Source organism: Thermobia domestica, chromosome 6, assembly GCF_964235325.1.
Source record: "Thermobia domestica chromosome 6, izTheDome1.hap1.1, whole genome shotgun sequence".
Lineage (NCBI taxonomy): Eukaryota > Metazoa > Arthropoda > Insecta > Zygentoma > Lepismatidae > Thermobia > Thermobia domestica.
The window spans coordinates 4,587,724-4,602,113 of record NC_137459.1 but is presented as its reverse complement, the minus strand read 5'-3'; the positions used below and the strand labels follow the sequence as shown (position 1 = coordinate 4,602,113).

The window sequence follows — 14,390 nt, the reverse complement described above, 5'->3', positions numbered from 1 at the left end:
TCCAAAATTACATGTTTCAGAATCCTAACGTAATTTTTAGAGGGGGTTTGGCTTCGGTCATATACTGTGAAGTATTCAACCATCACCTCTACAAACATTGTTGTGGAAGTACCGCAGGATTCTGAAACATTTATTTTGGATAGCGCACATATTGGTTCCTAAATGAAGTCTTTACCCGACTATGGCAGGTCCCATAGTTTTGAAGCTATGCACCTTTAACTTTCATTTTTTCATGTTTTCGTCAGCCTACAACTCCGAAAGGAAGCATTTGTGCACCCAGGTTGGTCTATACTTTTTTTTTTTTTTTTTTTTTTTTATCTTGTCAGGAATCACAAACCAAACGTTGTCGCCGTTGTTTTGAAACAGCCTGTATATGAGTTTGACAGCACTAAACACAATAAATTGGCATTATATTTTTAATTTACTGCAGACTAATCACGCTTATTCAAGAGATTTATATCACTCCTGCTTGAGCAAACATCAAAAACTAAAACTTATGATATACACAAAAAGTCTTTACCTCTTGGCATAGAAGTGAGACAATCTGACAGAACGTGATATAAGGTGGCTGCATTGCAGATCCTCTTTCTGCATATTCCCATTCTGTCAGGACACAACACGCTGGTAAGCTTTTGCTTGATTGCACTCTGGATTTTAGGGTCCTTTTCTTTCTTCGACAAATTTTCCTTTGTGCTTTGGCTTTGAGCTGATTTGTCTTTTGAGAACTGGAAAACAAAGAATTATGAAATTGTATTACATTGCACAACAAGCATTTTGAGATTGTACCAAGTAAATAATAGAACCAGTCATAACAATGAAGTAAAAAATGGCGCGATTTGAAGTTGTTTGCAATGTCGATTATGCACAAACGAAAAAGGTCAGTATTCTGGTTTGTAATTACTATTTGTAGACTACGTTATTGTACCTTATACAGTAGAATTCCGATTATCCAGCGTAATGTGGCGGAAGGGCAGGGCGGATTGGCCGGAGTTCTATTATTTCTTTATACACATTAAGCACACCCCCAGAACAATTTAAGAATACAGTACTGTACAGTTATAATCAGGAACAGTGGCAAGCGTACTGTATTGAGGTCCGTTACACACTGACGAAACAATGAACAAGAAGCAGAACGCTGCTCTTTTCCTGTCACAACTTGTATTTTGCACACGACATGTAGGAGGATCGTAGCAGACTGTCGCTTCCAATGCCTTGGCAATGTTGCCAATGTAACGCCTTGCCTTCCTTATTTAATTACGATAAAATAAAACTCGGCCGGATAGTCGAGAGTCTACTGTACGTTGGAATCAGCCCTCTGGAATGAATATAACCTACCTAGGATATGTCACCAATAAATGACGGCTTTCCATATACCGCATTATATAATTTTCAATGTTTTTGCACTCTACGTTGTAATGCGTTTTGTAATCCGCAAATTTCTATTTTTTTCGGTAGTAGTAGTTCCCAGACCTAAATGATTGCACTCAATTTTTGAATTAATTACAAATTTTATTTTGCGCCAAAAACAGTCAGGAGGTCCTTTCGTACAAATTTCCCGATTTTTGTAAAACAATGTGTTTTGTTTCAGATTAAAGTTTTACTCTATAGTTCAGGGTTTAAATTAATGAGCGGAAAGACGGTGGATCGCTCTCTCCAACCAATCTGCAGCATTACTAGTATATGTTGTTCATCTCTATATACACATATCGTGGCGAAAGTAATTAAAATAACAATGGAACATGAGCTTACCTTGGTAACCGTTCGTGGACTTTTTGGCGAAGGCAGTTTCAGTGTAGACACAGAGTTTGTAATTTTCTTCATATCCTGGCTCAAGATTGGAACATACTCAATGATTTGGGACTGGGGCCTTCAGATGAAAAAAGAGTAAATAAATAAAAATGTATATATCATTGAATTTTAAATCAATTAAGTAGTTGCTAACGTATTTAATAAAAACAACTATATATTTAGCACTGCAAAAGTAATTACGTGCTAAATAAATAGAAAGTAGTGATGGCTTGAGATTGTCCTCGTGGGAGAGTGAGGTCTTTCAATACATACAGGGTAAAGGAGAACCACCACCACCAATACTGATAATCCACGTTGAGCACGATTGGTTACACGCCCCAGAGATTAATTTCATTGCTCGAGGGGAATGGGGATTCTTTTTTTCAGGACCACGCAACGAAATCATCACTTGTCTTAATACTAGACGCTCCCCTTAGTAGCTGAAATGTTAACCAGTTCCTTCTGTGCATTATGCACATGGGTGCTTCCTCGGACACAAACGCGTGTAATAGTTCGGTCCCACTTCAAGCAGTTTGCTTCGTTTCATATCTTCAGTACTGAAAACACGGACGTTTTAAATGGAATGGAATGGAAAAGGGGTTGGGGAGGGTGCCTCGACAACAAAGGTATTTAGCACCCGTCACTGGTCGTAAAAGAAACAGTCATACAAACGACGAAAACACAGACTAGTCACTGAATGTGGTGAAGGTCATATATTAAAACTATCACTCGCTAGCACTAAAAGGAAGATGGTACACAGATCGGAGGTCTGAAGCACTGGAACACAGAAGAAAGTCAAAACATGCAAATGCCGCAAAAACTGGAACAGCTTCAACACAGTGGCTTCATCATCGCCGAGAACAGTAGCGAGGTCAGCTGGCAGTCCAAACAAAAGTCTGGCAGCAGCAAGAGGCACACATTCCACTAAGAGGTGACGAATACTCAGGGGCTGACCACAATAACGACACACAGGCGGAGGTGTACGTTGCAGAAGATGTGCATGAGTGAGATGACTATGTCCAATCCGAAGGCGGGCCAAAGTCCGCTCTTCCAGGCGAGATGACGGACGTTTTAAAGTACATAAACAATCAATATTCGCATCTTATGTATCTAATTAGTAAGGAATTGAATTCCTATTAATTTTAACAGTGGCTAATGAGCATATGGTGATGTGTATAAATGTAATTCTGGATTTGATAGTTAAAGTCAGTAAATACTTTCTTACAAAGTTAAATAGCAGTCTAGATGCCATTAAAATGTGGGTACCGAATTTTGAAAGTATCCGTGTTCCTATAACGCAAAATAATTACCCAAGATAAAACTTCAAATGTTGGTAGTTATTATCACTGTCTAATGTTTAGGCATTTATCTTTAACATGGACGCTTGCAAGGAGAAATCCTGCTGGACTTAAACTGGGAAGAAATTTCCGTTGGTTGTACATAGTAAATTATGGGTTAGGTTAAGGAAATGATACCTGGACAAATCCATTATGAAAAATTACTGTTCGAAAATTGATTCACAGGACAATCCCTGCTTGAAAAAAAAAAAAAAAAAAAAAAAAATGAATAACCAAGATTCAGTAAAAAAAGAAGTGACTATTTATAAAATGTAAGCGAGTGATTGATTTCTTTAGATAATGCGAAACTAGCACAATCGCACTCGTAATGCTACTAGTGTATTCAACCACATTATATACTCAACTTCTGGGAGATGATCTCCAGAAATTTACCTATGGTGTGCAGCTGACCATGAATGGAAGGTCAGGGTCAATCAGAATTAGAGATGAAAAATTTAAACCGAATTACATTTATGGTGCTACTATGTCTGCGAAAGTTACTTCCAAGTACATCGACCGGTATTCGTCCAGATTAAATTCGTATAAGCTAATAGCACATTTGTATTCTCTGAAACAATCTCTTTCCTTTACAAATATTTTCCTTGGTGTAAAACTGGTCAGGCTGTTTCAGAAATTGAGCTTCAGAATTCTTAGTAAGCACCCATGAGATAAGAGGAACAATGTGACAATTTTCATCTTATTCGGTCAACGATACCGAAAATTAGTGATAAATCAGTGGTGTTTATCCCGGCAGTGATTATTTTGCAACTCGTACATCCCTTCATCCATACCTCTGCATCATGTGTTTTCAATTCGTGTAAGAGATTTGTATTACGGTCTTGTGAAACGTTACAAGAGGGTAACTTTTTTTTTTTTTTTTTTTGGGGGTACTCAGTTGAATTTACAAGATAGAATCCTCGACTAAATTACAAGACAGAATCAAGATGCCACATTTTATGTGTACCACAATTTCATATCAGGAACTATAGAATTCACTGTTACCAATCTTCCAACACTGAACAGTCTTATAAACGTAACAAACCTGATGAGAAAGAGAGACCCCGTCCGACCTTACACAATTGTTTATGGAAAGAAATAAAACTGGAAAACTTACCTGGTGAGTGTGGAACCAGTTCCATATTTTGGCGGCGTATAACAACACGCTGGAGACAAAACTTGAGGCGTGAAGCCACTTGTGAAGAATTCGTCCTTTGGAATATCACCTAATTTTGGTCTATCTTCTGGGATTGGTTCAAGTAATTTGCGGATAAGAGATCGAGCTTGTTTGGATAGCAACGGTGGGATGACGTATTTATTCGTGACTATTCGGGTGTACGTTTCTTTCAACGTCGCAGTCTCAAATGGCGGCTGTCCAACAAGCATGGCATACCTGCAACGTTGTGATAACGTATGAAAAATACATTTCGACAGTTATCTATATACAAACGTAAGTAAACTATATGCTACTAGTAACTGTCAGATATACTATTAACAGCAATACCAGATAATCTAGAAAGTATGTGAGAGTAACTGAAGAATGATGTTAAAATTCTACCAGTGCAAAAATTATTAATGAAGCATGTAAAAAAACATGTATTGAAAGTATATCTAAAACAACAAATGAACATTTAAAAATGTTAGAGTGATATAAACGCTCGGAAGCTGATTAATGAGACCAAAATAATAAATTCAGTTTGAAAATGTTTCGTTATAAATTAGGTATGGAAAATGTTAAGAAATTCTTCACTTTTAAACAGTGCTTTTTTACCTGGTGGGAACGAAAAGTAGTGGGGAATGAGGAGCGAGCAAGAAGGCGCAATCTACCGGCATAAACAGTGAAATTACGAAGAAAATGTACATGGGTGATTTAGAAAGTAATGCCTCCAAGCCCACTACTTGGCCAATAGTACTGCAAACATTCTCAACTGTTAAAAATTAATGCACTGATGTTTAAGCTATAGAATGTCACTTGTTTCACCTTTCTACCTCTTCTCATTCCAGAGGAATGGAGCAATCCATGGCTTCCAGTGGTGACGTTCGTGCGCCGAGGAACATTCATTGCTGGCGACGACCCGGAAACGAAGTGTCAGTCGTCCATACGTCCTCTCCTCCGGAGAAAAATTAAAACTGTCCCATCTGCTGGCAAAATGTTGACATTCTGCCTCATCCTGTCTATAGCCCCGATCTTGTGCCCTGCGACTTTTGGCTCTTCCCCAAACTTAAGGATCACCTTAAGGTCAACGCTACAGTTGTGACGTGGAGGTGGAAAGCAGCACTTCGGCAATAGTGTCGCCAGCAACCACCACAATTTTCGCCGACGGCATGAAAAACCTTGTTTTGAGTTGGCGCCAGTACGTTGCCTATAATGGGAAATATGTTGTAAAAGGATGCCACCATTTTTCACTGCAAGCTTTCCACTGGTATCTGTATTGGTGCTATCTGTCAAACACAAAGATATCACTTTGGAGGCACTACTTTCTGAATCACCCTCGTAAAAGCAACATTCAAAACAATTTAGATATCTGATTTACCAGGAGCCAAGAACACTACATACATTACAATTTTCTTATGATTATCTAACAGACCAATATTACGAATATTGCAACAAACAGGTGTTAAATATCGTACCAAGTACCAAAATTTTATAGCCAAAAAATGACCTCTCAACGTCAACAAATGTTACTGATTTTTTTTTTTTTTTATAGAGGAACAAGTTCAGTATCTATATTTTCTGGCAAACTGGAATCCAACCGTTGAAGGTATTTTCTCATGGCTTCAATTGTTTTGTAGTTTTGGAGTTTCTGGCAAGAACATCTGTCAATTTCTTTTCAACAGAGCGCCCGAAATTACTAGGAACAGACTGAAGTTCGTGCTGAACTTCTTCAGCTAGAGCTAGGCATTCACTAAGTACTGTTCCTCGCGTCTATTGTTTCTGAACTGATGTTGTACGATATTACAATGTCCTTATCATTATCAGATTTCTCTTAACGCCGTTTTTGCTCTGCTGATCAGTTGCTAACATTATTGGTCCTCCATAAACTAGGTATTCTTCCACCCTCCCATTCAAAAAGCCGTTCTGTTGCGTAGACATTATTTGTACTGAAAATGCAAATTAGAACTAAATTTATACCATGCTATAAGCACACATCTGAAATAAAAACTTATAGAATGTGCTTAATATGCTCTTAAGCCCTAATCTATGCATTAACGTTTGAAATATGCATTTATAGGCCTATGCACTATAAAACTTCAAATTTGAGATGTCTTGTTTAACAGACTACCAAATTTAACAGAGACTCATATAAGCAAACAAAATGCGAATTTGCATAAAAATCCGATACCTAGTAATGAGATACTGAGCACACAAGTAAAATCAACTTTCGGAAGCGAAGATCATTTACATACGACGAAATTCCAAGATCGTGTCCTTTGAGAAATACATATTTCTCGTAACAAATTACGTTTTCCAGAATAGATGCAACGCATATTACTGTTTTATTGTCAGCTATGATTCATCACGTGCCTTTTGGTGACGCCACCTAACCGTAATATTTATAAATCGTACACCATAGTTCACGAAAACATTTTTCTAGTTTACTCATGAAATATTCTGTTAATTACTCATGGATGGACAAAGGAAGCAAATTGCTATATTTATGAATCATTCTTATTAGCATGGAGTAACAATTTAAGGTAGATTGATTGGCAAATTGACAACCTCGATATTATTTCAATCAATAAAGACTTGATAAATGCATTATTTTAAAGACTTCCGGACAAACATATGAATAATACATGGAATTTCAGTGGTATGCAACGATATATTTCTAAGCAGTGTTGTCCCGATAATATAGCAAAGGTTACTGTGGATTTGTTATCATCAATGTTATAGGTAGGACGAGGAAACTATTTAAATTTTTTGAAGAGTAACTTACATGATACATCCAATGGCCCAAACATCAGCCTCATAACTGTAGCTAAGTTTCTTTAACACTTCGGGGGCGATGTAATTGGGGGTTCCACAAATGGTACTACCAAGAAAGAAAGAAAAAAAAAAGAAAGAAAAAATCAGAATACATGTAGAAAATCTAACACTTGAAACATTTGTAATTCATGAATATCTTCTAACAAGTAACTCCTATTTCATACTTCAGAGAATCAACTGTAACCTATACCCATTACAAATAAAATACATATTGAAATACAAAACTTGATTACAAGAACAAATTAAGATATTTGCTGAAAACATTGAATATTAACGTTTCTAAGTTGATGAACATCTTGATCAACTGACGTAGTAAAAAAAATGAAGCAAATTAACATCAATAATAATCCGCCATAAATGAAAACTACGGTACATCAAAATTAAAGCTAAATAATCAAAAATACAAAATATTTAAAAACAAAATCTGCTAGATATATGTAAAGAAGAAACTTTGTGCTAGGATTTTCCTAGTACATAAAACTATTGAAGGCTCGCTGTAGAAGACAATGAAAGTGCCAAAAACAATAGTTACTGTAACAGTCGAGACAAAAGATAGTAAATTGTGCCCACGCGTCACAAAATAGAAAACACTATTCCTTAGAAGTACAACGTAGCAGATAACGAAGTAATGCTTAGTATCAAAATCTAACTAAGGCATAAACGTATTAAAAAGTAAGTGAAACAATTTCAGTGTGGCACTTACATTGTTTTCTACAGTGGGTCTTCAATTCACTAACGAACACAAATTTCACACTCTAAATTAAAATCTATTAAAACTCTTTTTAAGTTTAATTTATAAAATTTCATTGTTATATCTATCGTAATACACCTCTCCCCCCAAATTAACCCTTATCCGGGCAAGACATTTTTGTAACGTAAACGGGCAACCGGGGCCTGTGAAGCCCAGTATATATTTTAAGTGCAGAATACACAAAATCAATGCCTATTGTCACTTACTGTTCAGACTAGTCTAGAATGTACCGGTATATATTTTTGTCAAGTAGCGAAACTTCGTGTCACGCTTTTGTAAGCCAAGCAGAATAGCAAATCCGGTCCAGACATTTTTGTAACGTAAACGGGCAACCGGGGCCTGTTAGGCCCAGTATATATTTTAAGTGCAGAACACTCAAAATTCAATATCTGTTGCCGCATACTGTTCCGACTAAAGGTTACAATAATCACGTGTTCAATATATAATTATGTGACAATTTGATCTAATATTTGACAGGAATTTCACTAAAGTTATACGGGGCCTCCTAGGCCCCGGTTGCCCGGTTACGTTGGGAAAAGATTTTCAAATTAAAAAAAACATTAGCTTTACCAACTCGATATGTTCATGATTTTAACTTCGACGAAAGATAGAAGAATTCAGTATTTTATGTCTTCGAAATATGTATGCTTATTGAGAAATTTTAGAAAAATGAAGCTACTGGGCCTGGGAGGCCCCGGTTGCCCAGATAAGGGTTAAAAACCTCAATGTAATATAAATCTCATATCAACATGGTGCAGGCTTGTGTGTCTTACGCCCACTGCTCAGTCCCCCCCCCCAAAACAACAACAAAAAAAAAAAGAAGAAAGAAAAGAAAGTTGCAAGCATTGCTTCCTACCGACCGTAGTCATTTTTGCTAACCTTGAAGAAAAACTTCAATACTTGCAACTGAACAATATATAACATTGAAAAGTGTACCTGTTTTCTTTGGGACTGAGCAGTGGGCATAAGCTACACAACAAGCCTGCACCCTGTTGATATATGAAATTTATATTACATTTAGATTTTAATTTGGGGATGTTTTGCTAGAGGTATGACAATAAAATTTTATAAATTAAACTTAAAGAATTAATAGAGCTCAAGTTAGTGTGAATTTAAGAATTTGTTAGTGAATTGTGTGTGAGGGGTTGTTATTTAGCTTACATTTTCATATAGTTTTGTTAGCGGATTATCGTTTCAGAGACAAAGTAATGATGGCTGACAATCCTTTACAAGTTTTGCAACAATTATGTCGAACACCCTTGGTTTCGGCGGTGTTAAACTTGAAATAAACGCTGTTAGAAATATTAGTTTTTTTTTGTTTGTTTGTTTGTTTGTTTGCTTTTGCTGTAATTTAAATCAAAGTTTGGTAGACGCAGTATAAAACTTAAGTTATGCTTATAATGACAACGGACATAAATTTTACATTATTTTTTTGAGTACCAGTAGACGCTATCTTTAAAAGTATTAAAAATACTGTATCAGGATTTTTGCTGAAGTTTATAATCTAAAAGCTCGTGGGCGTGACAAAGCTACGTGCAGTGGTAAAACTCTTTTGAGTTTGTTTTAAAAGTTTTAAAACAAATTTTGAAATTTCAAAAGAAATAAGTCTGCCGGATTTCGTAAGGTGTTCTAATTATGTAAGTGCAGCTGTTATTACCATAAGATAAATTTACAGACATGACTGTCACAGTGTTTGCATCATAATCCATTTATTTTATTTTATTTTATTTTATTATTTTTTTTTTTTTTTTTTTTTTACATATAATTGTTTACAAGTAAACTTAATTTTGTATTTTTTGATGAACATTGAAATTTAAACGCAAATGCTGAACTTCAACTTCTCGTCAGTTCTTGCGTGTTAATTAAGCATTTTATTTAAATAATTAATGTATTAATTCGTATAGCTCCAGATAAAAAGTGACAATTTGGCACTGACACGTGTGAAAACAATTAGGAAATAAATAAAATATACAGTGTAACAGTATTAGCAACATTTATAGTAATACTTACAACTTAATTTTGCACAATGCGGATCGTACAATTGTTTTAAGGGATAAAAATGTACCTATGATAAAAAGGTAACCAAGAAAGTTCAGTTTCTTTTTTTTTTAAACCCCACCATCGATATGTTGCTTAAGACGTACCTGAAAGATCAAAAATAGACGACCTTTAGATAACGTTCTGGAAGGACATGAATTCCATCGCGGTAGAATTTGGTGGGCCATGAAGCGAATAAGGTATCAAGTGCATTTTGCACCTCTACTAGGGATTTGAACTGGCGTCCTCTAAGTGATTGTACAAGGAATGGAACAGGTAATAATTGGAAGAAGCAATGTCCGGGGAGTATGGCGGATGCAACAGTGTTTCCCATCTAAGGCGCAGAATGATGTTCCGGGTCATCTAGCCACGTGGAGCTTAGCGTTGACCTCTAACAGAATGATCCCTTTGCGATTCTGAAGTACTGGCTCCAGAGTTGTGAGTTTTGCTTGAACATGGCTCAACTGATGACACTACACAGTTGCATTGATGCTCTGACCAGCTGGTAGCACTTCCCGATGCACGATGCCGCGAGCACTCTACCAAACACACAGAAGGACCTTCTGGTGCAGTGCTCGTTTCGGCTGTATTGGAACCGGTTCATGGGATCCTAACCAATGATGACGGCGTCATGGAGCTTCGTACAGGACCCACTTCTCATCACACGTCAACATCCTGTCCAGAAATGGCTCCTTCCTCAAACGAGACGAGACAGGAAAGAAACACAGGTGTCTGGTCACATTGCCTTCTGGCTATCGACTCGACTTTTAGTGCTCCCCAAGTTGATGGAGGAGTTGACAAATGGTTTCTCCACCCACACCGAATTGTAGTCCCAGTTCCTCACATGTCTGGCCACTATTCGCCTCAATTTCTGCCTCAATATCTTCATTTTAGACTTCGGGCAATTGGCACGTCTTCGAGTGTTTCGTCACCGTCCTTAAACTTGTTAAACCACCGTTGCACTGTCCGCGTACTCACGACACCCTCATCAAAGGCCTGATATCTTCCCCGCTGCAGCAGCGTTTGATCCCAGCACTCTTACAGCATACACGCCCTTATGAATCTCTGTGGAAGTTCCATGTTCATTCTGCCCTGACGCAAGTTCACGGTGTAACTGAACTGCCACAACCAGGTGGTATGTTGGATATACGCAGACCAACAACTGACTTTCGCCTTATCTATATTCGCGGTGTGATGGCCAATTGAACACAATTCCAGAATAAGCGACAGAACTTTATTGGTTACCTTTATAGATTGAACCTGTTGAATTCAGTAAGACGACTTGAACATGAGCGAGTCTTGCATTATTGCAAGTTTAGGCTCTTGAATTAGATTTACATTAATTATCTGTAGTGTGAATAGATACTCAGAAATTAAGTGTGGGAAGTACCAGTTACTGCACCAGATATTTTTACCTCAGCATTATGCAAGATTAAGTTGCAAATGCTGTTGTGTCCCAACCCATTGTTTCGCCCCTAGGTATATGGGTATGTCGAGAACCAGTGGCTCTGTAGGTGACGAATACGTTCGTCTCGATGTCAAAGAGAGGAGTGTTCGAACAGGAGTCGAAAAACCGATCAACGGTCCCGACATTGTTGTTGTCACTTCTCGGGTCACCATGCGCCAGTGAAGAGGCTTCCGGTGGAGATCTTTGGATCTATCCTCCTCACCTGACTCCGTTGCGTAATTCTATGCCGCACATTACTCATGAAACCACAAAGATCCAGCAGGATCCTCACAAGAAGTGAAGAGAACCAGCCCAAAAGCACGGATTGTTTACTTGTGGGCGCGTATCTCCGGTGACCGACGAGCCCTTCCGGTATTGTGGGTATGCGTACAACGGGAAGGCAGGCTAGTTTCCAAATATACAAACCCCAATGTCGCATTTGAGGTTGTTCCAGTGCCATGGCTCAAAACAGACTGCTCTCTCCTATTTCGACCCATGCGTCAGCTGAGCTTGATTTGTTTGTATGTATGTATGTCAGGGAAGAAACTGAATTGTGCCTCCCCCATAACACTCCTAGCTACGGGCTTGCTGGTTATCACAAACTAAGCCCAGGAATGGGTTCCAACTGGAACCAAACCAAACTCGGCTGACACATGGGTAGAAATAGCAGAGAGCGATCAACAATGTCTGGCAGTTTTGTGCTCTGACACCGGAACAACTTCAAATGTGACAACAAGGATTTGCATATTCGGAAACTAGCTTGTCTTTCCGTTGTCCCCATACCCACAATGTCCGAGGAGCCAATCGTTAACCAGAAATACGCGCCCTCACAAGTAAACAATCTGTGCTTCTTGGCCGGTTCTCGTCACTTCTTGAAGATCCTGCTGGATCTTTGCAGTTTCATGGATAATGTGCTGCATAAAATTACGCAACGGAGTTAGGATATGAGGATAGACTAAAAAATCTCCACCGGAAGCCTCTCCAGTGGTGCACGGTGATCCGAGAAGTGCCTACAACACTGTCAGGACCGTCGATTGGTTTCTCGACTCCTGTTCGAACACACCTGACTTCGCGACATCGAATCTACATGTTTTCGTGACCTGCAGAGCCTGCTGGTTCTCTACATACCAATATCAACCCTGGTACCCACCGGTCAAGAAAGTAGAGAGTCAACAATGCATTGGGTGGAGATGTTCTCTTCTACCAAATTAAACAGGCAGAAAAACATAGCGTACAAAAGGTAACGACGCCAGTGATTTGTGATGGAAAAGGACGCCAGAGATTCTATTGGTTTACTGCAAGTAATTGGCGAAAGGTTTATGAAAGGATAGGAAGGGTGTGTAGAAGTGCTAAATTTAGAAAATTCCCCGACTAAATGATCTCGATTGGTGAGTGTTAATAAAAGTTAACATGCAATGGAAAGATAGAGTAATAACGATCTTTATATGAATCAACAAACAGGACTGACTGACAGGTTTTTTTTTTTTTTTTTTTTTTTTTTTTTTTTTTTTTTTTTTTTTTTTACAAACTTTAGTCAACAGATTTGAAGAAAACACTAACGAGAGGTTTGATTAGAAAGATAGTATTAGAGTAGGAGGTGGAATTGTTAAGTCTTAATTTCGCAGACGATAATGCCTTATTTCAAAATCTGAATCGAAAATTTAAGGAAGTGTTCTAAAGAAAATGAGATTTATAAAAATATAAAAGCAACAGCAACCGAAAATGAAACTGCGGCAACTGTAAAAGCTGAAGCGGAGAAAGAGCAAATAGTGTTAAGCTAGGTTGCCATACTGCAAGAATCTTGTAGCAGTTATTTAAAAAAAATCTTGCAATATTTCTCCATGTAAACAGTCTTGAAAGGGACATGCAAGATTTTTATTTATTTATTTATTTATTTATTTATTTATTTAGCAAAGAGTCAAACCATGTGCAACTTTCTGGGTCGCCTTGCTTTCTACCTGCTATCGCCCTCCCACCGACAAAGGAAAAACTAGTTTCACTGCTTCCGAAACGACGGATTCTTTTGGACGGGAAGGGGAAGCACAACCAAAATACTCGTTTTAAATGAGGAGGTTTACTATTTATCCACTAGAGTGCAGCGTTGCATAGGTGGAGATATCTTCCTTGCTTTCAGAAAATTGTAACCGTGTAAACAGTACATAAAAATACGGGGTTGCAAGATTTTTTAACGACACCTACAAGATTTTTGCAGTACGGCAATCTAGCTATAGGAAAGTACGAAATGTGAACTAGAATAAAAGTAATGATAGGAATGATGAAAGAAGCATTTAGGAGGGAGTAAAGCGTATTTCACGGATGTTTGAATAGAGAAGTAGGGAACAAACTTATACGAGGCCAATACCTACCTCCCCCTCCACTGACGCCACACAGACCAGTGAAAAGACTAGAGTTCCAAAAATGTTGATGTGGAAAATAATGGAGAAAATCGGGTGGATCGCATGAGAAACCAACGAGAAAATGTTGGAAATAGTACAGGAGAAAATAATGATGTTAGACGTCATTGCAGTAAGAAGAAAAACTTATTTGAACATTGTCTGAGAAGATTATATTCTAAGAAACGTGATGGAAGGAAACTGTGGGAAACAAAGAAATACTAAATTGATGGAGGATATTTAAGAAAATAGCTTCCGCATCAAGACTAAAAGCAAGGAAAAGAAAAGAAAAAGAAAAAGAAAGTAACTTAAGAACCGTAAGTGCATGGTAGCTTCTTAAATGGTCAAGTGACGTACCAGGATGACAAAATACTTATGGCGACAATGACACTACAGTCGGCGACAAAAGTTCTTTCCGTTTGTTCAAATTTATTTTTGGGATAACGGTGGTATGGCTGGAACGTACAGAAAATTACATTCATTTTAATTTACTGAAAACTGTACTCAAATTATCCTTCTATTCTGGTTATTTGCAAAACTAATTTCATCAAACGGAAAAAAAATTGTCGCTGACTGTACAAAACTGTACTGTAGTTTTGGAATGAATTCCCCTTTAACTCTTGTGGTTACGCCTTAGATTTATTTATTTTTA

At 37.7% G+C, this 14,390-nt stretch overlaps 1 protein-coding gene across 1 annotated transcript in view; it reads right to left on the bottom strand.

Annotated features, from left to right (window-relative positions):
• Nucleotides 1-14,390, bottom strand: part of LOC145687821 (serine/threonine-protein kinase PLK1-like) — a 168,263-nt gene that overhangs the window by 19,258 nt on the left and 134,615 nt on the right. The window contains exons 5-8 of the mRNA XM_081761256.1: nucleotides 7,061-7,156; nucleotides 4,240-4,515; nucleotides 1,750-1,867; nucleotides 521-725 (exon numbers count right to left, since the gene is read on the bottom strand). Of these exons, the coding sequence (XP_081617382.1) occupies nucleotides 521-725; nucleotides 1,750-1,867; nucleotides 4,240-4,515; nucleotides 7,061-7,156 (695 nt within the window). The remainder of the gene's footprint in view (nucleotides 1-520; nucleotides 726-1,749; nucleotides 1,868-4,239; nucleotides 4,516-7,060; nucleotides 7,157-14,390) is intronic.